The sequence below is a fragment of the Brachycentrus maculatus genome, unplaced genomic scaffold (assembly GCF_059751285.1).
Source record: "Brachycentrus maculatus isolate JH-2025_06_01 unplaced genomic scaffold, ASM5975128v1 h1tg000005l, whole genome shotgun sequence".
NCBI lineage: Eukaryota > Metazoa > Arthropoda > Insecta > Trichoptera > Brachycentridae > Brachycentrus > Brachycentrus maculatus.
In genome coordinates, this window is record NW_028280760.1 from 1,525,373 (window position 1) to 1,548,262 (window position 22,890).

Sequence of the window (22,890 nt, forward strand, 5' to 3'; positions counted from 1 at the left end):
TTAGAGCTTTTTCGATAGCGCTAGAGCGGAGCTTTCAAACCTTCGGCCATGTGGCCGCACACATGTCGCGTCCGCAGTACGCGCGACTTTCGCTAGTAATGCGAGGGATTCGTACTAAAAGTGGAGGCGCATCAACACCGGAATTGAACAACGGAATCTTTGTATATTTTGACATTTCGTGGGAAGCTTGAAAGGGCTGACAATCCCAAATATCTTGTGAAGATGCGTGCAGTTTGTCTGTGGCGTCCGGTTGCACATTGCACTCGATCTTATCAAATTATATATTGTGCTAGTCACGTTTCATTGCACATTAGTAACAAACAATGCAGTATCTTAAACTATGTGTACGTCCGTAGTGTAGTGATTAGCGCGTTTGGCTATCGTGCTTATCAAAATAAATATGTATAAGAAATGTTTCACTCTAATATCAATTTAATATCACCTTGGACTAGTACTTGAAGCGCAGGACTGATCACCTTGCTTTCGCGTAATTACTACTACTACCATCACGCTGTTTCTCTGCAGGGGTAGACACAGAGGATGGAACGTCGCGTAATTAATGATGAAAATAACACTGCTGCAATGCTTTATGCACCATTAGGTATAATAATCGGATAACGATTAAGAATAATCGGCAAACTTCATAATTTACACCCAATTGTTCTAAACATTTTTTTCGGGAGATCCAAGAGTACAATATACTTGTAATATCATCGTTATAACAATTACTCATTCCGAAAATTGCATATGTAACTTTGTGAATGTAAAATAAAACAAAACAAAAAACTTAAACAATAATAATAATCACTCTTGAGCGAAAGCAATAAGTGTAACAATAACAAAAAATTCCCACAAATATTGCATGGATTCATACCTAAATGCAAGTGCAATGTATAAAATATGCGAAATATTTTTAAAACAGATGTTCAAACAACAACGTATTTCAGTAAATTAGTCAACCTTTGATATCATGAGAATTTAAGGAAACACTACATGACCGTTCATGTAACAACTATCATCGTTCTTCGTATCACATTATTAGTATTGTGGATACAATAGAAACACAAAAGGATTCATATTTAACCATATTCAGGGATTCATTTGTCGTGGAGTTCGTGAAAATATGCCTGCCCCCTTAGAACACAAAAAGCTTTCTTCGGCACTTGTCTAAACCAAAAGGCCATTATTCACGTTTCCTTTTATGCGCTAATTTATTCCCGGAGTGAGTCATGTCCCCTGTGAATATTTGGGCCGAAGAACAGTTTCTGGCCGCGGCAGCGGGTCCATAAACTTGACGCAAACAGCGGTGGGTAATAATACGATCGAGTCTGCATCCAGTCGCGGCGCTTCGCGCGATACCACGACGCAACCCTCGCAAGCCCCCGAAACATAAACCGACACCCGCGTATTGTAATCGCTCCTTATGTACAATATGCGAACTGAAGGGTAAATAATTACTACTTTTCCTACCCCCTAGAGTGAATTTTTAAAAATATGCTATTATAAGGTGTTTGACGATCGGCAACAAGTGCGAACATAAAATAATAAAAATTATTGGATTCTTGATCGATTGTGATGGTGTTTATTTTGTAAAAGCCCTTTAATGAGAACATGATAAAGACAGTTTTTTTTCACTAGCGTTAAAATACCGTCAAAAGGCGAAACACTTGTTACAGAAATAGATAAATGGAAGATACACGGAGTTTCCGGAAGTCAAGAAATGAGACCACCAGAGCCACAGCAGCATGGAGAGTGCCCAGTAGATGACCGAAGAAAACTTGGCATCATCAAGTATTTCAAATAATTAAAAGTAGTCAGATTAGGAATAATTGGCGCGTATTTATATGGAGATACATGAACGTAGAAGGTGGAAAGATTGTTTGCAAAGATTAGTGATTGGTGTGGCGTTCTATTCTCTCTTTCTACCCCGGCGATTGTAAGTTATTTACGAATTTTCAGGATTTTTGATAAAATAAAAATTATATTATAAACCTAAGTAATACTATTACTTATGCAAATTGTTTTCATGGAAATGAAACCATAAGTTAAACAGTATAACAATATACTGTATTCAAAAAATAATATAGGTCAGTTCGAACCCATGTTACCACTACTTAAACTGTATCTTAAACAAAAGCCGCTTAGGCTTACCTGAAAAATAATATTCAAACGGAATGCAGAGTGGATATTACAAATATCATCGGGTAAAATAAAATATTTTGAACGGCTGATAGCGCTGTCAGAAGTAAAAACCCGACACATCTCGGCCGGGGTGGATCAGGGTAGCAGAAACGCGCAGGGACTGGGGTGCGAGATACATTGGGGTCGGGCGGTCTAGGTCTGGGTTTAGGGGTTACAGCGGGGGCGCGCCCCAACTAACTGCCGCTCGTTTCAAGGTAAAGTGCGACCGAACTTCATTCAAGCCACTCGATACGAGGACTGCACTATTACTATGTTGAAAATAATGAGATTACCCATCTTAAAATAATGAAAATTTAAACAAAAAATACTACATTCTTTTTTAGATCTCAACACAGATTAAGGAGAATATGGAAGTCTGGACATTTACAGGGATTACTACTCCATTTTTATCCAAATCTTTATCCACACATAGTGGAGATATAGTAAAATGGAAGTCTGGGTTTATACAGAGCTTACGATTTACCATTGATTTCATGACTTTTTGTACGTTTATTTCTTCTTACATATTTCCATCTCCATCGACTTCTGAGATAACAATAAAATTATGTATATAAACAATGCCTAAGTTGAGCAAATCTAATATTTATGAAAAAATAGACAATTCAATATATTAAGAATAAAAAATAAGTCATCTTAATAATGAAATTCGATTCGTTCGTTCCATCAATGAAGGTTTCTACTAACTTACATTTTTTATTATAAATGTCGCCCATGAAGTTTATTCTGGAATAAATACGTAGCGCAATGTCATGACCGATATGTGGATGTGAATCATAGGTAGAATGGTGAATATTCCAGTCGTTTGAATAACCAGACTTCAAAATTCGCATCTCAATTCACTCAATTTATTTTACTAATATAATATAATATCAATATCAACTATAATGCAATTAAAGCCGGTAGAAAGTAGTCAATCTAACAAAGTGTCTATCGATTTTACTGGTTCAATAAAAGTAATCGATATCAACACGACACATAACATCTGGTGAAATATTGCGATCGCTTCGGAGACAGGTGGTTCGCGATAGTAAAAAAAGAGAGAAACCGCAAAATCCCTAAACAGAACCGGCGGCTTCCTCGATAGCTTAGTTTAGTTCCGGCCACAGCCGACTAATCCCTTAAGATCCTGACGAAGGAGTTAGGCAGCAAAAAAAAGAAGTAACCAAACAACACATGAACCTTGAACATTGCAAGCGAGGCAAAAAACAGAACCCAAAGGCGGCGGTGCACTCGGTACTGTATTAAGAAAAAAATCCGAAGCATCGTGTCGCGTCTGTCGGCGAACGGCGGAGGGGACTCACCAAGGCTTCGGGCTGGTCTATGAGCCGCTGGCGCAGGGCCAGGCGCTCCAGGCTAGCCAGGCGGCACGAGCCCCCCGCGGGCTCGGCGCGGTCGCGCAGCCCCCCGTTGGTGAGCAGCCCCGAGCCCCCGTTGCCCGCGTTGAACGAGGCCGAGGAGTGTCGCGGCAGGGTGGGCGGCGGCACGGCGCGCGCGCGCCCCAGCAGCCCGCTGCTGCCGTAGAAGCCCCCGTTGGCGGCGCTCCCGGGGCGCCCGTTCACGCTGTTGCCGTTCATCGCGGGGCCCCGGGCATCTCCCTCGCTGGTCGCCAGTATTCCCGCTCCCCCGAGAACTATTCGACTCTTCCCGAACCACTGAACGACAGATACACAACTGACGCCTGCACGGCTGTAGAACAACACTCGGTCACTTCCTACGCGAATAGTATAGCGATCATATAGTTCGAACTGATAAGGTGAAGGCACTCGACTGCACCGACAGCACGCGACGGAGAGTGCTAGCAGCTAGCAGCGACCGGCGGAGCAACGTCAGACGGGGGCCGCGGCGTGCCACAGAGTGGCGGCCGCCGCCGCTCGCCCCCCGCCGCCGCCGGCCCCGCGCCCCGCCCCCGCCCCCGCCCCTCCCGCACCCTCGCAAACATTAACCCTGGAAGAGGGAACGGGCGAGCGGTGCATCGTAATTATATGCATTGATACGTTATCACAAATCAAAAGGAAAGTTTAGTCGGTGGCATGGCCGTTACATAAATTAGAAAATTACACCGGCTACAATATAAATAATTCATATTTCGCTGCTAATCTTAACTTTTACATGTCTTAAATCATGTTCTTAAACGGCAGAGAAAACAAGATCAATCGCATTATTATTATTCATATTTAAAAAATTTACGGACATTTAAACAAAATGTTACTAATGTTAATATAACAAACCACTCGCTGAGATTTTAATCTACCTATTTAGAGACGTACCCTTCTCTTGGTCGGGACCATTACTACATCAACATGTAACTATACACCACTACCATAGCACTATTCGTAAACTTACACCTACACAAAAAAAATTATCACGTGCGTTTTTAGTCGGACTAAAGACAATAACCATTAAGGGTGTTTGGCAAAAGTCTAGGATCTCGTAGGTTGGAGAGAGTGGAAAGAAACTAAAGTGGGTATTGATAAATCTCGATGTTTAACCAATGATGTCGAATCAAACAGCCATCTCAATTTCGTATAATGATGCATAGTGTAGTTCACATAGTGGTGAAGTGATTGTCCTGACGAAGAGACGGGTACAACTTAAAACGGGCAGACAGAAACCTCGGTGAGCGGTTATATACTCACATAACTAACATGTCAATAATTATATTATTTATTGATTCGGCATTAACTTTGTGGAATGACATGTTGACTATTTAAATAAATTAAACACTAGTATAAAACCACTACTTGAGTTTTATTTCATTACACGCTACTATTTTCGAAAATTACAGATGTTTTGATAGACTTGTAGTTACAAAAATATAAATAAACGTTTTAGTAATCACCTGTTGATGAAAACATCTGTAGTTTTCGAAACTATCGTATAGTAGTGTGTAATGAAATAAAACTCAATAAAAAATATGATACAAGTGTTCAATTTTTAAAATAACGTAAATAATTATTAAATATTCCTACTCTTGTAGTGCATAAGGCACTACACTGAAACGAATACTCTACAGATACGGCGATCCGATCTATCCTTTACTTCAGGTACCAAGTATACAACAAAAAAACTGTCTTTCTAATAAAAGAAGAGTAACGGTAGAACAAACTAAACTGTGTTATTTATTTACAAAAGGAATTTTGAATGAAAGGCCGTAAAAAGATAAGGCCTTATCGTGTTTGCACTAAAACGTCTTGTGGATGCAGAAACTGCAAGCCGCCGTTACCCATCGGACGAGCAAAGTGCATTCTTACGAGCTGGCTGAAAATGCAAACAAAATAATGCATTCCGTTTAAGTGGTGCATCGCACGGCCGATACGGTGGCGAGTTCAACTGTTCTGTATCATTCATTATTCACGATACAAAAACGGGTAATTTGCCAATCTTGGCGACTGCCAGGAGCCAAAGTGCACAGTAACACATCCACTTAATAATATGATATGACGCTATGAAGAGTGGCAAACGGAACAACGGATTTATTTATTGATTTGGCGTTTAATTTGTAGAACTCCATTTTAATTTATGTATTAATTATTAAATCAAACACAGATTTTGAGTCTACTATTGTCAAAATATTATTTTTTTATGTGTTTTTGTGAATGAAATACAACTTAGTAGACTCAAAAAATCATTGTTTGACTTAAAAATTAATACATAAAACTGATTTATTTTTTAATTCAAAATAAATCCACTTTTCATCAATTTTTACTTAGTAAATACCACTATTTCACATAATTAACCTTAAAATAATTTTAACTTAATTAACGTTGAAATAGTGGTATTTACTAAGTAAAACATTAATTAAAAACGGATAGATTTTACCACAAAGTGACTGCCGAATCAATTAATGAAATAATTCAAAATCTGTAGTACTAACTTCGTCATAATCTATTTTGACCTAATTTTCCAGAAAAAGAAAGTAAAGTATGGAGTTGGCTCATTTTCGTTTGCTCAAAAGTTTGGGAAGTTAATAATTGCTCAATCGATAGAGCAGCAAACTTCCGAAAGACATCCGAAAGTTCCTGGTTCCCATAATAAACAGTTTTTTTTTCCTGAGATATAGAGAATGCGATCGAAATGTGGCGAACGAGGAATGATAAATGTTCGAATAGTGATATAAGGAAAGAATGCAAGGTTGAGATAAGATTTATAGATAAAATTAAGAAAGTTGTGTTAACATGTTTTTGTTTTTTTTTATGGGACATTCATTATTTACCTTGCTAATCATGTAAAAGGTTGAAATGGTTAAGACATGTGAATCGAACGAGTGAAGAATGAAAAGTAAAACATATTTATGAGACAAATGCGGTTGGTAATAGAAGCAGAGGAAGACTGAAGAAAACTTGGCATGGTCAAGTATTTCAAATACACTGAAAGCGTTTAGGTGGAGAGTCGCAATAATCCGCGAGCATGTAAAAGGGGATGCATGAATGTAGAAGAGGCGACGATCGTAAACAAAAGATTGGTGCGGCGTTCTAATATCACTGCCTACCCCCGCGGAGAGCGGCGTGATGGTTACTTAGTTTTTTTCATGTAGAAATGCTAAACTGAAAATAAATGTTTGACATTCAACTCTATATAACCCTTAACCAAGTTACCTATATCGATGGGTAATTTCTCTGTATCTACAAGTGTTGTTAAGATAACCACACTATCCACAGGCCTACGATAAATAAGCGAAATGAGAGGTTAATTCTATAACACTTTATAATAGAAAACTCACCACACCGCGACTGTAAAATATTCACGATGTTTTCTTGAAAACCTTTACGACTTTGTGGCTGAAATAAAACATTTGTTTCAGAACTGTACGGATACAAACACTTAATGAATACAACTAAACAACTAACATTTGTTTTCAAAATTAAAAACAAAAATCCAACCTTACTAATTCAACAGCTCGGTCATCACTAAATGTGACACGTATCGAGAATAGTATTTTTAAATAAAAATTCTAAGTAAGCAAACATACGATAAATTATAGTCATGCATAGTTTTGTAATTTTAAGTAAATAATTATTTCGAAATAATGTCTATACGTCCATTTCTAGGTTCATGCCGCATTATGTACTGAAAACGTCTCTACTACACATTATTAAGGGGAAACTCGCAAACATCCAATTCAGTGAGCGATCAGCTGCGCGAGAAGCCAGACGTGTTTTATTTATTATTTTTCATTTAAAATATATATTGCAACTTGTTTTTTTTTATATGAAATAAATATTTTTATTTACTATATTCATTTTTTAACTCCTTACCACTGAATAACTCTTTGTTTCGAACTATAATATATGTATTTATTTCGAAAAAAACTTATTTACTCAACACAAAAACGGTGTTTTCAGAAAAAAAAATCGATTGCGTTAAATGTTACCTGGGTGTAAAGAAAATTAAGTTATCAGAAAATTAAGGGCCAGGAGTCGAAATTATCGTCGGGAATGTACGAAAAGATACATGAATGAAGAGGCGAAGAATGTTTGCAAAGACAGAGTGGTATGGCGTTCTATTCTCTCTTCCTACCCCTGCGGGGAAACGGCGTGATGGCTACTTAGTTAGATAGCTTTTATTGGCGGCAGACCGAGGGTTAAAAAAACCTCAATTAAATGGCAAAGAACACCATCTGTACAGTACATTGATGGGTCCCATCATGGTACGGATAGTATCACATAACGTGTATCATTGACCAGTTTTATTGCTTACTCATGTATCTGACAACACAAAGCATTGCTCCCAGAGGACAGAGACGAAGATGTCTCTGCGTGCTGTGGGAACTGGAAACGAACGGATGCTGAGAGCATAAAAGTTTTTTGCTCTGCGCATCCAACAAGTAGAATGCGAATAAAGAATGTTCAATGATCCTACACTATCTAGAATCTAGATATAGTACAACGTAAGCAGTGACACGGTAGATCTTTATTTATTGCAGACGTTTTCAAACTTCTTTCTGTAAATGTTAGTCAACAAAACTTTCTATAGCTTTCTAAGCAAATAGTGTTTACTCAAAGTTTGACAAAACGTGGTTTATCAAACTTTATATTCAATTTGTATCTGCATTTTTGACCGCATTCGGTTCTATTATTGCTTTTGCTGTGTTGGTATTGCTGATTTGTGTTTCGTTTGGCTGGAGTGTCTTTGATATATGAGCAATTTTTAAGGAAAAAATTAGCGTCTAGTAAGTCTAGTTGTTTGAGTGTCATGCGTCATGTGTTGAATATTTACTCTCGAAGTCTTAATCGAAACATAAATATTTTATATATTAAATGTTAAAATCTAAAACTGATTTTTGAGGGTAGTAAATTGCATTTTATTATTACAAGACACAAAAAAATCGTGACAATTGTTTCGCCTTTTTATGGCATTTTCAAACGAACGTCTAATGCCATAACAAGGCGAAACAATTGTCACAAAATTTATTTTTTGTGTGTTTTTTAATAATAAAGTACAATTTAGTAGACAAAAAATCGGTGTTAATTTTAACATTTAATATATAAAATAAAATGGAGTTCTACAATTTAAACGCCAAATCTATAAATAAAGTAACTTAAAGTAAACAAAAATAATCGAATGATTTTGTTAAATCTGCATTCAAAATACATAGATGAGATTATATAAAATAATAGTTTGAGAATCACTTGCCATAAATACTACAGAAGTAATGTATATAATGCAAGTATTTAGGCCAATATTGCATAATATAAATAAATTAACATCGTAGCATCAATACAAATTAGCAATTTCTCAGAAAAAAACTACAATTTAACGCAATTAATTATAAGATTAATGCATAGCGTGTTAATTAATTTACACGTAAGTAGCGCAACACTCACAACAATCTACATTTATTGTAAATTATATTAATTTAACTTTAAAAATAATAAAAATAAAAATCTTAATTTTGGCTCAACCCGAGGTCTGATTGTTTTACTTATAACCCTTATCCGCACCCAATGGTACATAGGGCACTGCATCGAATTGACGCAGTGTTATCTTGATCATTACTTACATGAAGGCAAGGTGAACACTCTTGCGCTTCAGGAACCAGTCCAGGGTAATATTAAATAAATATTACAGTGTAAAATCACTAATATTTATTTTCACCCCCCCCTGGGAATTGAACCCAGGACCTCCAGCACGGTAGCTAAACAAGCTGACCATTACACCACGGAGGCGGACTGATTGTTTTAGTAGGGTAATATTACGTATGCAGCACGAAGTATCCAAGGATTGACCGATGCAATTACATATTTATATGAAACTTACTGCTCATCGTTGAAGAGTTATTGCAGGACAATATTTTTAGGGGAATTTACAATATCACAAGAAAATGTGATTGTTTTGCTACAGGATATGAACCCGAGTCGTCTGATGTCCAGTCAGGTGCTTTTATCAACTGAGCTAAAGTCAGAGTGACAAAAAATGTTAAAGTGAATATATATGTTAAATATTTCTTCAAACCCCTATCCGCACCCCAATGGTTCATATGGCACTGCATGTAAACGCAGTGTTATCTTGATCGTTAACACATGAAGGGAAGGTGATCAGCCCTCCGCTTCAGGTACCACTCCAGGGTGATATGATTGAATATTAGAGTGAAAAAATTACTTATATTTATTTGACCCCCCCTGGGAAATAAACCCGGGACCTCCAGAATGGTAGCCGAACGAGCTGACCATTTCACTATGGAGGCGGACATATTCAGTTTGATTTAATTCAACTATGGGTTTATTCTCACGTGAATTTAAAAAGTAAGGCTGTCATTCTTTTTCTGCGTGTAACATGTCAGGTCCCACTTAGTCGACTATAGTGGGCAGCTCTAAACAGCACCTCAACCGTTCTGATCCCCGTTTAGTCTTTTAAATTCCAGAGCCAGGAGATCTGTCTTCTGCCACACCTCGACTTTTAAAAAAAAATAATTGTCTAATAATACCTATCATTCTTTAGCGCAAAGTTTGTTTAAGCCGATATTACTCTCTACCAAAAAAACAATTAAAAAATTAAGAAAATCTCACAAAAATCATAAACAGGCGGAATGCATTTAAAAGTTTATAATAATGTAAAAACTATTTATTACCAATAAATAATCACGACACCAACTTGATTAGGAACACCCACAGAAAGAAGAAATTAACAAAAGCTTGATTAAAAACACTAAAAGAAAGAAGAAATTGACAAAAGTTGGGTACTTATGTATAAATAATAATTAAAATTCACTGCTGACCCAGCGAAGGTGTTTGTGATAATGGAATTGTGCGGTGTATTGTGGTCAGAAAGGATGGCCTATCTCTTGTACAGTGTAGGTGCCAGTAATGGACATTCCGTCAGATCATTAGGTTATCAACGCTGCTAGCCGAGGGTGACGCCATGTACAATCTGGACTAGCAGGTACATAATGTACCCACTGGGCAAATCAATCCAATAAATGACCCGTTTCAAAAGCTCACGTGAAATTAGCCCGGACGTTTTGTAAGAACCAATACAAGCAACGACACATTGTGTTCCAAGAAATTTTGTTTACCAAAAATAAGTTTGTCCCAAGTGTGAAAATGACTGACTGACTGACTCTTATCTAAACCAATGTTGCATAGGGATGCAATGTTAATTCGAAACATCGAACATTGAAAGCCATCAAACGAAATGGCAGATGAACGATGATCACGTAACGACAGATCGTGAGAGTATGTCTTTCTATGTCGTGGTTAAGACTTTGTACTAGGTTGTGAGTTAGGGTCGTTTATTTTTCATCGTTTGTAAAGATTGTGATAGTTTTATGTCAAGAAAAAAATCGCAACTTGTGAAAGGGATCTGTAAAAGAATGTCGATGAATAATGGTTGAGTGGGAAATGCGAAGACTGAACGTTTTCTGCAAACGCCTCGGCAATGTTCCGTGTCTGTATGCTGTGCTGGTCGGGGTTATGGGGGCGTCTGTGTATCGGCCAACGTCGGGTTGAAATCGGATCTAGTTGACTAACTGAACTAACTAACTAACTACTAATCCCTTTCACTGCCTTCACAGGGGCACTTCTAGAAACTTAATGGTGGTTTTGCAAACTTGTATTTATTAAGATTGGCAGTGAAAGAGACATTGGAGGGTATTTAATGTAAATTCATAGTAAAATAAGGATACAATTTTGTTTCATATTTTCTGATAATTTTCGCAACTTAGATCATAAAATAAAATTGCTTTGCAAGAGAGGTCTGTCAGGAAGCCTAGATGCTTGTGAATCAGATCCGAGAATGCAATTGTGAGAGCTTTCAACGTAGATCGTGGGTACGTTTGAAAGAAGTTCGTCAGTAAGAATACCCAAGTAAAAATGCAATTGATTCACTCCTGGTCAGAAAGTTTGCCCTGACGTTCTAGTCGTTTCAGACCTGGGGCTGCCAAGAGAGCCGCTAGGTATTCCAGTACCTCGGTCGTCAGGCTAGTGGTCCGAGCTGAGCCAGTTAGCGGCGGGCCATGTTTGGACCAGGTCGCCGTACTCGGGTATCGATCCACTGGCACTTAGTGCCGTATATGCACTTCCGGCAATGCGGATAGGAATAACATCACGGGGACGTCAACCCGGCCTAAACTACTGTTGATACTCACACTAAACTGCGGTCATATTGAATTACGGGTGTCCTACCTTATGACATCATATCTTATAAATCGTTTCCTCAAATGCGAGCGCTTAGAATTAATTTGATTGCCGACGACTTGGTCAATCAGTCTACCTCTATACTGTAAATAATAAGAATAAATTTGGATTGTTTATATAGCGCCATTTTCGTAAAATACTACGTGAAGGGCGCTTTACTGTGAATGAATTGGGGAAAAGGAGATTGTGGGAATGACTTAGCAAACAAATGCGTTTTTAGTTTTTTTTCTAAATATCATCTCACTTCTCTTCTCTATTTATCCCATTACAACGGTGCATAGAGCACTGTATTGGATGGACGCAATATTTGACTTCATCGTTGATTATATAAAATAAAGGGTAGGTCATTGACGTCGCCTTTTCAGGTAATATTTGTGTGTCGTCCAGGGTAAATATTTGAATTAAAAATCTCTTACGACTTATTTGACTCTTCTTTTTTTTAATGGCTTCTCACCCGTCTTGGGTGTTATAGTCAGTGTCGAGTTATTACTTATTTGAGTCCCTTGGGTATCAAATCCGCCACGGTATCCAACCGCGTTAACTACTATACTGCAAAGTGGTATTATCAGGTTACAACCAGCGTACTAAATTTGGCGAACGTGCTTTTGCTGTTGCGGGTCCGATGGCGTGAAATGCTCTTCTACCTACTGGTAATACCCTGGGTAGTCAAATTGGTCATAAGAGATTTTTAATTCAATTTAGAAGAAGTAAAAGAGGAAGAAGATTGTATCTTCATTTTCGATTATTATACGACAAACCGCTTTGGATTTTTTTTATTGATGAAGCAGAAAATTATACATAATTATGATTATACCCAATTAAATAAAAGAGAAGCGTTTATCACATGGCAATCAGTCTCGCACTTCAGGTACCAAACCGGGGTAACACAAAATAAATATTAAGAGTGAAAAAACACTTATATTTATAACCCTCTGGGAATCGAACCCGGAACCTCCATGATGTTAGCCAAATATGATAACCCCCACACTGTGGAGGCAACATTTCATTAAATACATTCCAATTTAAACCAAAAATAAATATGTCGACAATACTTACGACAAGAATTACGACAATAATACGACAATAATTACAACAAGTAACAAAAGCACCTATAATCACAAAATGAAAATGGTATTGGAAAAAATATAAACCTATGCTTATATATTTTTTTATAAGTACGCATAAAAAAATATTGGAAAGGAAGTTTTAAGTGACATTAAAAGAAAAACTTTTAAATATCGGGAAGTAAAAGCTTTGCAAGCAACTTTTCACGCAATGAATACGAACGTACATCAAGCTTTTAAAAGAATTCCATAGATGTCTGGCCGGTTTGCGAGCCGACATTCTCGCGAGCGTTCACAAAAGTACCTAATAGCGTTACAATGGGATTTAAAAAAAATTGTAATAACATTTTATGGGGAGTTAAAATACTAAATATTTTTGTGTAATGGCAACCCCCAAAAGCGTTTTCTTTCACATTTGAAAACAGAATGTTTGCTAATTAAATTTTGACAGCAATTTTTTTTTTTCAAATCCGAGACGTGTCATGCGGTCTCCAACTTTGATGGATATCTACCTTTTTCAAATTAAGATAATTTGTAATGTCTTTTCAAAAATTGGTCTATCAATCTAAAAATTGGTGAATAAATTAAATTGTAAATTAATGCTAAATCTATAATTCGGTATCGAGGGTCACCCATCGATATAAATTGCAATTTTTCAAAGTCACTATTTGGTGCTATGTGGCAAAAACATCACCTCGGCGTTAGAATAAGGGCTTTTATCTTCTTGAATCTTCTTTTTTTACATTTTGTAATATACAAATACTTATCTAAAATAAAAATATGTCATGAGAAAAACTTGGCATGATCGAGTATTACAAATACTTGAAATTGGTCAGGTCAGGAGTCAGATTAATCGGCCGGTATGTATGAGAAGATGCACGAATGTGGAAGAGGCGAAATTATTTGCATAGACAGATGACTGTGGCGTTGTATTATCTCTGCCTACCCCTGTGGGAAAGCGGCGTGATGGTTTGTCAGTTGATTGGGATTTTTTTAAATGATAATGTGAGATGGTCACTTTAGAAATGCTACAGAAAATAAGTACCTAATTATACTTACTTATGTATCGCAGCTTAAGCTTATGGGAAATCAATATACACAAAACGCGTACATTACGCATAATAATTTATTTTTCTGACATTGATTAGGTGGGGTCGGTGAAGTTGAATGGCCGTAAGCACGTAACCGGGCGCAAGCGGGGGGAAATGTTACGGTGATGTAGACGTATAATAAGGAAGAAATTTTCACAGGTCCTACCTTTTATCAGGTACAAGCTGTAGCAATCTTGAAATGGGGAAGGAAGTTAAATAAAAATTGCGTATTATTTTGATGAAAAATGATTCGCTTGCTCATGGCAACATTAATAAAAAATCACCAGAAAATGTCATCAAAAAACGTATTACTTTTCCGATTTCTAATACCAAAACAATATATTTAATTTTTGAGACTAAATAACAAATCGGTAAAAAAACTAATAGAACGATATATTTAATTTTTGAGATTAAAAAAAAACAAAACCGTAAAAAAATAATACATTTAATTTTTGAGACAAAACGACAAATCCGTAAAAATATAATAAAAAGAAGACATAATTTTTCATTGATTTCCTTTTAACCATCAGTAGAGATATAACAACGAAATAAATGGATTTAAAAATAAATAAGAAATGTTACCCATTATAAAATAAATTTATGAACATGTCAGTTATGAATTATCAAAAATTAGGAAATAAAATAGTTTTTTTTAAATAAATTTATAAAGTCGTTCAATAAAATAAGGGAAAATTAAATACATTTAAAAATATCTATAAAAACTATACCTTGTGACTGTGGATTACTTAATCTACGTACCCATACTTGGAAAAAGGGTTTAAACGGCTATTTCAAGATTACCCTTGACGAATAATATTTCATGCAAAAAATATCTGCTTTAAACATAATATAAAATGCTGAAAACATTTTTAAACATTATTTTTTCAACACTTTTATTGCGCATATTCCCCACCAAATTCTCCCTCAGCACGAATTGCCCGCCAAAATTCCTTTATCGTCCATAAGTGGACAATATTGTATGGGAACCTATGGTGTAACAGGGTTTGATAAATGGTGAAAATTGGGTGAACGTCAAGCGAAGTGAGACATATTTTGGTGAGTTGCTACTTAACTTTATAATCCTTAGAAAATGGATCAATGTATTATGATTGTTTAAGTATTAGTGTGCACAAATGTACCTTTGAACTAAACCAATACACTATTGCGTTTTAGTGGGATAGTATAGATATTATTACTAAAATTTAAGGCATTATCGTTTATGTCATTTCAACAAAATGATAGACATAACTCCACAAATCGAGTATTTGGTCTGCCGGTCAGGACAATCAGTTCACCAGCATGCAAGCAACACTATACACCACTACCATAAGCACTATTCACACACTTACGCCTACTCACAATATTTATCACATGCGTTAATAGTCGGCCGAAGACCAACATGCATTGTAAGTGTGCGGGTTTAAATGTGTGAAGTGATATAAAGAATTGCCTGCATGCTGGCGTAGTAGTTGTCCTGACGAAGAGACGGGTACGACCCGAGAGGGGCAGGCTAAAATCTCCTTGACATGGTAAATATATCAATAAGTATATGATATATATTAACGTAATTTACATATTTTTCATAATAATATGCTATTGATGGTGTGTCTATGTTCTATGTCTTTAAGTTTTAAGTTTGTGAAAATGTACCTAGTGTACGTGTTTACATGTGTGATGACGAAATTTCAAGATGTGTGAAGATCATTTGTGAAAATACTGAACAGTATATCGATTTACATTATTAAACTAATACTACACATATATCGATTTCCATGCTAATAAATAATATGGTATTGTATTTTTCCTGCTTTTTACAATAAAGATGAAAAGTGAGAGATATTAAAAACATGCCAACGATGTCAACCACAGACTCGGATCATAATACATCCATCATCCTATGACAGCGGTCACAGGTATCAGAATGAATCATGTGTCGCGATAAAATCACAGTGCTTAGAGGAAAATCGATGATTTTTCTTATAGCAGTACGTTAAGACATGTGGTATACACCAATGGCAACGTATTCAACCGAATACGGACTACGTTTTTTCACAAGACAACATGTATAAAGTGTACCTAAGAATAAATACCTATGTCGGCTCTTTAGGCGGTCTGTAACAGAAATACATGCAAATATGAATAAGGATAATACAGTACAATGTAGAGGTAGCACACACACACATAATTATGTTACATAATACACTCGGGATGACGAAACAAATTATACAGGGTTACAGAAGGATGACAAAGCCACAAACAGCGCTATGTTGGCATGGAAATTTTTACTGCTAACGACCGGAGAGGGTGCAAAAGGAAACTGATTAATACACAATGATGAGTTGTCAAATTATTGAGTCAGAGCTTCGAGATCACAAAAAAGAACTTAGTAAATCTGATCATTTAAAAGATTCGTATCACTGAATCGGATCTAAATCACTCTGTTCAGTTCATTAAAAACGGATCAATCGAACGATAGATCTTTCTTCGGACCAGGAGGAAGAATTATCGGCGACCCGCTGATTCATGGATTCACTGATAAATTATAAAGGCAAAAGCAAAAGAGAAAGAAAATTTGGTGGGAAATATTCCCATCGTAAAGCTGGCGACATATTTTTTAGCTTTGCTAGAAAATTCTCCTGTCGGCGTGGAGGCTGATTTTTAGTTGCAAATCGTATCGACGATGATGACGATCAACGACCAAAAACAGATTTTTCCGTCGCGAAATGTAAATTATACCTCGTTATCTTTTTTAGCTCCTTGTTCCACAATTTATTAGTAAATCCATGAATCAGTGAATCAATGAATCAGCAAATCGGTGAATCAGTGAATCGATGAATCTGTGATTCAGTAATTCAATTAACAGGTCAGCGTTAGTGAACGAGATTCTCTCTAAACTCAATGTAAATGAACCAGTGAAACCTGACATTCAAGTAAAAAAACATCAACCTTCACATCGATAAAATATCTAAGCAAATATCGAGGAGAAATGTGGAGATATAATTGAGCGAATGATCTCGTAACGTTGTGAAATCGGTCGCATTAAAAATATCTGAATAATAAATACGATTTATATATGATCGGCTACCAATCGGCATGGCTTCGATAATATCGGACAGTCGGCTTTCTAGTCGCCTCAAACGGGAAAAGCGAGAAGTCGTAATATTTAGTGACTTCCAAATATGCGTGCCCGACGCACTTCAGATCTATTATATTTTCTGTCTACATACGCACTTGTTGATAGTGTACTTTCCAAATTATAATAACAATTTTACCAGACGAAAACAAACTTCTATCTACCGTATTTGTTTTGACATCTCAACATAGATGAGGAAGAATATGGAAGTCTGGGCATCTACAGGTCTTACGACCGTCATAGGCTGTATTAAATGATCACTTTACACGCGTGTAACATCCACCAATTTTACCCATGTTTGACAACCACACTACTCAAATTTTTGAAACTTCTAGATATATTGATCAAATTTGATGCACAGTATGCGAAAGTTTACTAGAGATATCTATGGTGGGATGAGGAAAGCTTTTATTAAGCAGAAATGATAATAATAATAATCCAGATTTGTGACGCACATTAAAAATGTTGTTCTATCTACCGCCTCACTAGCATAGAGCGGATAAGAAATAACATCATGTTGTGAGTGTGTATAAATCTTTGTACACAAATTCTGGGTTTGCCTCCACTTAAGAGTTATCTCCACTTTGAGGAATCTTACATACATTTCATTAAGGTCCCCTAAATAATTTTAAAAAACTTACTGAAATCAATCATAGATGGTGCCGAGAATAATCGTGTGAGAGAAGGTTTAAATTGAAGCATAAATATAACTTCCGAAATCAATCACGGGTAGAATAGTAATGTTACATGTGTATAAAGTGATCACTCAACCAACCTATGACAGGACGTAAGCCCTGTAAATACCCAGACTTCCATATTCTTCTTCATCTATGTTGGCATTATCAATGGAAATAACATGCTTAGTTTTAGGAATTTTTAAGAATATGTTTTCTTCATCGTTTTTGTACGTTAATTTAAATAAAATATGGGTGAATCTGGAACCGTCGAAATTCAAATCCATTCTAAAAAATCCAATTTAAAACCCTTACTATAACTTAAATATTTAATTATGATTATATTACATTACTTAAACTCATTATTTATTTAATTTTGTCAGAAAATTATATTAATTCAACGAATTCAACCCCTGCCTTGTTGTATATATTATATGAACATGTATAACATTGCCTAGCCTCCCACCAATCTGATGATATCGTTAATGACAAAATACTGGTCAAATAAAACAAAAGTGGAAAAAAAACATACAGTTTTGGTTTTAATATATAAAATGCAGTTCTACCAACAAATGTCAGTGCGAAAATGAAATCTGACAAATAGATAATGCAAAATAATAGCAAATTGACATTACTATGCATAATACATAGTGTGATGGCAGGTTGTGGCCGGTATCGTTGCGTGAATATCAATGGACGTTACGGTTGTACGAGACGTGTGATAGGCGAGTTCTCGTTCCTAGAGGATATTTTGCGCCAGATTCATTGTTCGTTCTTCATTCGCACGGTTTTTTTTTGTTGCTTGGGCGTTTTACTGCAATGTTGGCTACCGTTTGCTTCACTGAGATATATAGACATAGCTTTAAATACGGTGTTTGAAAATAATGCGGAATGCATCGAAACACGTATCACAATAGATTTCAAGAAATAATGGTATTTACCAAGTAAAACTTAAATTAAAAATATCGTTTCTTTAATTGATTCGGCAGTCACTTTGTGGTAAAATCTATCCATTTTTAATTTAAGTTTTACTTAGTAAATACCACTGTTTTGTTATTAAAAAAGTGGTATTTACTACGTAAAACTAAATTAAAAATATAAATTCTCATTTAATTTCATATAGTGAATTTCCTAATTTAAATGAAAGCAGTATCAAAAACATCGTAATAATTTACCTACGAAAACATACTACAGATTGCAACCCTCATTCAAGTATCATACTCCAATAATACATGTTTTGTCTTTGAAAGACATCATCGTGCAGTATTTGTATACACATTTTTTATAGTTGAACGCATATTTTCTCCACACGCACGAACGCTTCGAACGCACGCCACTGCTTATAAGGTTATGGATATAAAAGTATTAATTTCGTATATTTTTATTCCGTTTTTTTTTCTATAAAGGGATACAATCCAGTAAGTTTTCGTAATGCAGTTGTTAGCGCGTTTGGCTACCACACTAGGGACCCGGGTTCGATTCCCAAGGGTGTCATAATTAATAAAAGCGATTTTACACTACACTATTTACTTAATATCATCCTAGACTGATACTTAAGGGCGCAGGGATAATCAGTAGCTTCGATTAGTGAATGATCAAGATAACACAGCGTCGATGCAATGCTATGTCAGAAGAAGAAAAAATAGTTTTATAAAAACACAAATTCCTTATCAAAACTCGGTACTTGGAATAACATTTTAATAAACATAACGCATTCTTTCACGGATAATATTCTTATGCTCGTAAAGGCTCACACATTAAAAACTAACAAAAATGTCTGTTTAATTTAATAAAATGCGATAAGATATGTAAAACAACTCGGTGCGAATTTTATCGCGAGTTTCCTTGTCTGATTAAACGTGCAAATCGATAGTTTACTCATAGGAACGGCGATTAGAGACGCCTACGATAAGGCAAAATTAAAACATCTAAAACGTGAGAATAATTATTTTGCTTATCGGGAGTGATTAGTCAGAGTAAAATTCCACAGAAAGCGTAAATTAATCGTACATCCGACAAAGAAACCCATTGGTTTGACAACTTTTGAAATGGGGAGCTAACGCGTTACTCAATAAACGAATACCCTGTTCCATTAATTACCGTGAATCGTCAATTGATTGAATGGTATTCTGGACCATTGAACCATTATTCTACAATTCATTCGGCGAAACGGTAATATTGCCTAAAGACCCTTCTCGACAATGCTGATGAATACAAAGCGAAATATTTTATAAAAGGTTATATGAAATTGCTAGCGATACGAAACATCCGATTTGCCGAAAAATTTTCTCAATTCACGGTGATGTTTGTATCGAAATATCGCCGAATGGATGCTATATCGTTTAATACCAGCATACTTATACGAAATAATCATCACTGATAACGGTAAACTTGGTTTTAACCACTTCGATAATATAAAATTAACATATTTTTTTTACTATTATTTATTCTATTAGACACATTATTATTAACCCTACGGATGATATACCAATATGTACATATTAGAGATGCTTAAAAAAAAGATAGGTTTTTTTTATATGATGAATTAACATTTGGCCGTCTTAAGTGATCACTTTATACGCTTTTGTAACATTCACCATTCTGACCATTATTGATCATGCATATTGCATTAAATTTTGAAAGAAGTATATATGCACTGTTGTAGGATTTCTTTCGTATATTAGTTGTAATTTCGATGGAGATGGAATTTAGGCTGATGGTGCTGCCATCAGTTGAGAATTTGTGACGTACATAGATTTCTCCGATTGTACGTAAATATATGAGATTCACTCAGAATTTGTGACTTATATTTTTTTAGGGGAAAAAACCTGAAATAATATTTGAATTTTAGATATGTACTTCTATTTTGACCAGTTGATTATTGTAAATTTTTATTTAATCACAATAATAAGAAAAATGGTGAACTTTTTTTTACACAAAAATGTAAAAACTGATCAATTTCGACAGCCAAAAACCAGGTCGTAGACCCCTTAATGCCTGCACCTTCATTCGTATAAAAATGATGGATGCTTCGTCTCAATTGAAACATTGATAATATGTAAAGTAAAATTAGTCCAAAGAATAATGTAAAACAATACTAACGCAACGGAGTTAGTCGTTAGCTGGCTTAGTAGTAATCTTATCACACGTCCGTTTTGCGGTTAGAACGTTGAATTCTCCCACTGGACTCGACATAAATGTTCCACATCATCGTTAGAAGTATCAAAGCAAGAGAGATTGTTTGATTAATAATATTTGTTTATATGTTCGGACGACGCTCGATCGATAATATTTATTAAACTTTAACATCAACAAATTGATAGGTTTACAGCTCTATCATTATTCAGGACGCGAGCGCGTCAGTTGTCCATTGTATACGACTTGTATGACAAAATATAATAAAAAGGAATTCCTTCGTGCGTCTTATAATGAACGGTTAGTATGTAACATACACTCGATGTAGAGTATGTGATGACGAATAAGTCGGATAACTGTTCGACGCGTGCCATTAGAAATACATAAGCGCAGTTTAGGAGCTGGTGGCCATCACTCCTCGCATTCCATGCACTCCGGGTACGCGTGGCGATCCATAACGTCGGCAAATTGACCCAATTTAAACCTACCAAGCTCCAGCGAATGCAAATACGATTCCTTAAATTTATGTCAACACGATCAATTGGAGTCGCGTCACTGCACTGGCGTCAATAAACGATACACTCGAATTATACGGAATAAAATAAACCCAAAACATGGAAAACGTCAAAATAAGGGTTCACATTGAAAGGTCTATCCCATACCATGATATGATTCAAAGACCTGGTCTTTCTTAGATCCACTTAACTAAATTAAGTCCAACGACCTGCGTTAACTTTTATTTATATATCGTTATCCAATTCTATAAATAGCAAAACTTCAAAACATTTTTGAGTAAGACCAAATCCTTGTTCAAAACATATCATAAATAAAATATCTGGTCAAATTATAAGTTGCATAAAAATTGGGAAAAAAGTTTTCAGGCGTCTCCAAGTATGTAAGATAATCCTGTTAGGATCTTGCATACATGTAAATAAAGGGGTCTCTGCTAAATGAAAGCATTCTCAAACCAGCCATCGAGTGAACTCGAACATAAAGCTTCATGGGATTTATGATAAAAGTACGAGTTTCAAAAAACTGAGTAGTGTGGTTGTCAATCACCGAAAACACATGCAACTTGACGAGCTTTAACATACGCAGATGTAACCCGAAACAGTCCTATACACACACAGTAAATTTAATAATAACTAGTATCGATGATCAGTTTTTAAAAAAATTAATGTTTTTTGCATATACTTTACGGCACATTTTATAAAAAAATTGTTTTTAACCACTTTTATTTTTGGTACTTTTCTCCAACCGGTTTTGGCAAGAACCTTGTCCCCTTGAGGGATGGACATGTCATCTTCAGGGATGGATGATGGAGTACATATCCATCCCTGAATATGACAAAGTTCTTGTGAAAATCGGTTGGAGAAAAATACTAAAAATAAAAGTGGTTAAAATCAAAATTCAGTTTTCATTTTCATAAAGTTCTGGAATTCCTTGTTTTGACGCTACCACTTTATGGTACACTAAACAATACATTACCCATCGCCGAAACGCCAGGAATAAAGCGGCCCTCGGGCAGCAATAACCGGAGTGAGTCATGCTCTGAGCGTCACAAAAATACCACCGGAGGTTATTTATACAATCCGCGGAACCGAAAGCCTCAAGACGGAGTACATTGTGGTACATAGCGCAGTCAGAAGGAACGGAAGCAGTCGGGTCCGGGCGGGCCGCGGCGGACTGTGCGGCGCGCGGCATACAGACCTTGGGCGCTGGCGGCCTGTAGCGGGCCAGCACCGGCCGGGCCCTGCTCCTCGGGACGGGCGCCTCGGCGTCCACTCCGCTCTGGGCCATCGCGAGCAGACTGTATACACTATACACTATATATATGGTACACTACACTACACCGCACGTCCGCACGGACCGACACACCTGCGCCAGATGGGCCTGCCGCGGACTGGCGAGCGCGAGCGCCGAGATAAGACGCCGCGCGACGCGGAGGTAAACAGTGCT

At 36.4% G+C, this 22,890-nt stretch overlaps 1 protein-coding gene across 2 annotated transcripts in view; it reads right to left on the reverse strand.

The window, feature by feature from the left end:
* Positions 1-22,890, reverse strand: part of pnut (septin 7-like protein pnut) — an 86,216-nt gene extending 63,326 nt beyond the window's left edge. Inside the window, exon 1 of one of the 2 annotated variants that reach the window (XM_088256626.1) lies at positions 22,642-22,890. In XM_088256626.1, coding sequence (XP_088112752.1) covers positions 22,642-22,731 — 90 coding nt within the window. In that variant the 5' untranslated portion in view covers positions 22,732-22,890. Of the gene's footprint in view, positions 1-3,503; positions 4,056-22,641 lie in introns of those variants that run through there. The other variant, XM_088256620.1, reaches the window with a different exon arrangement.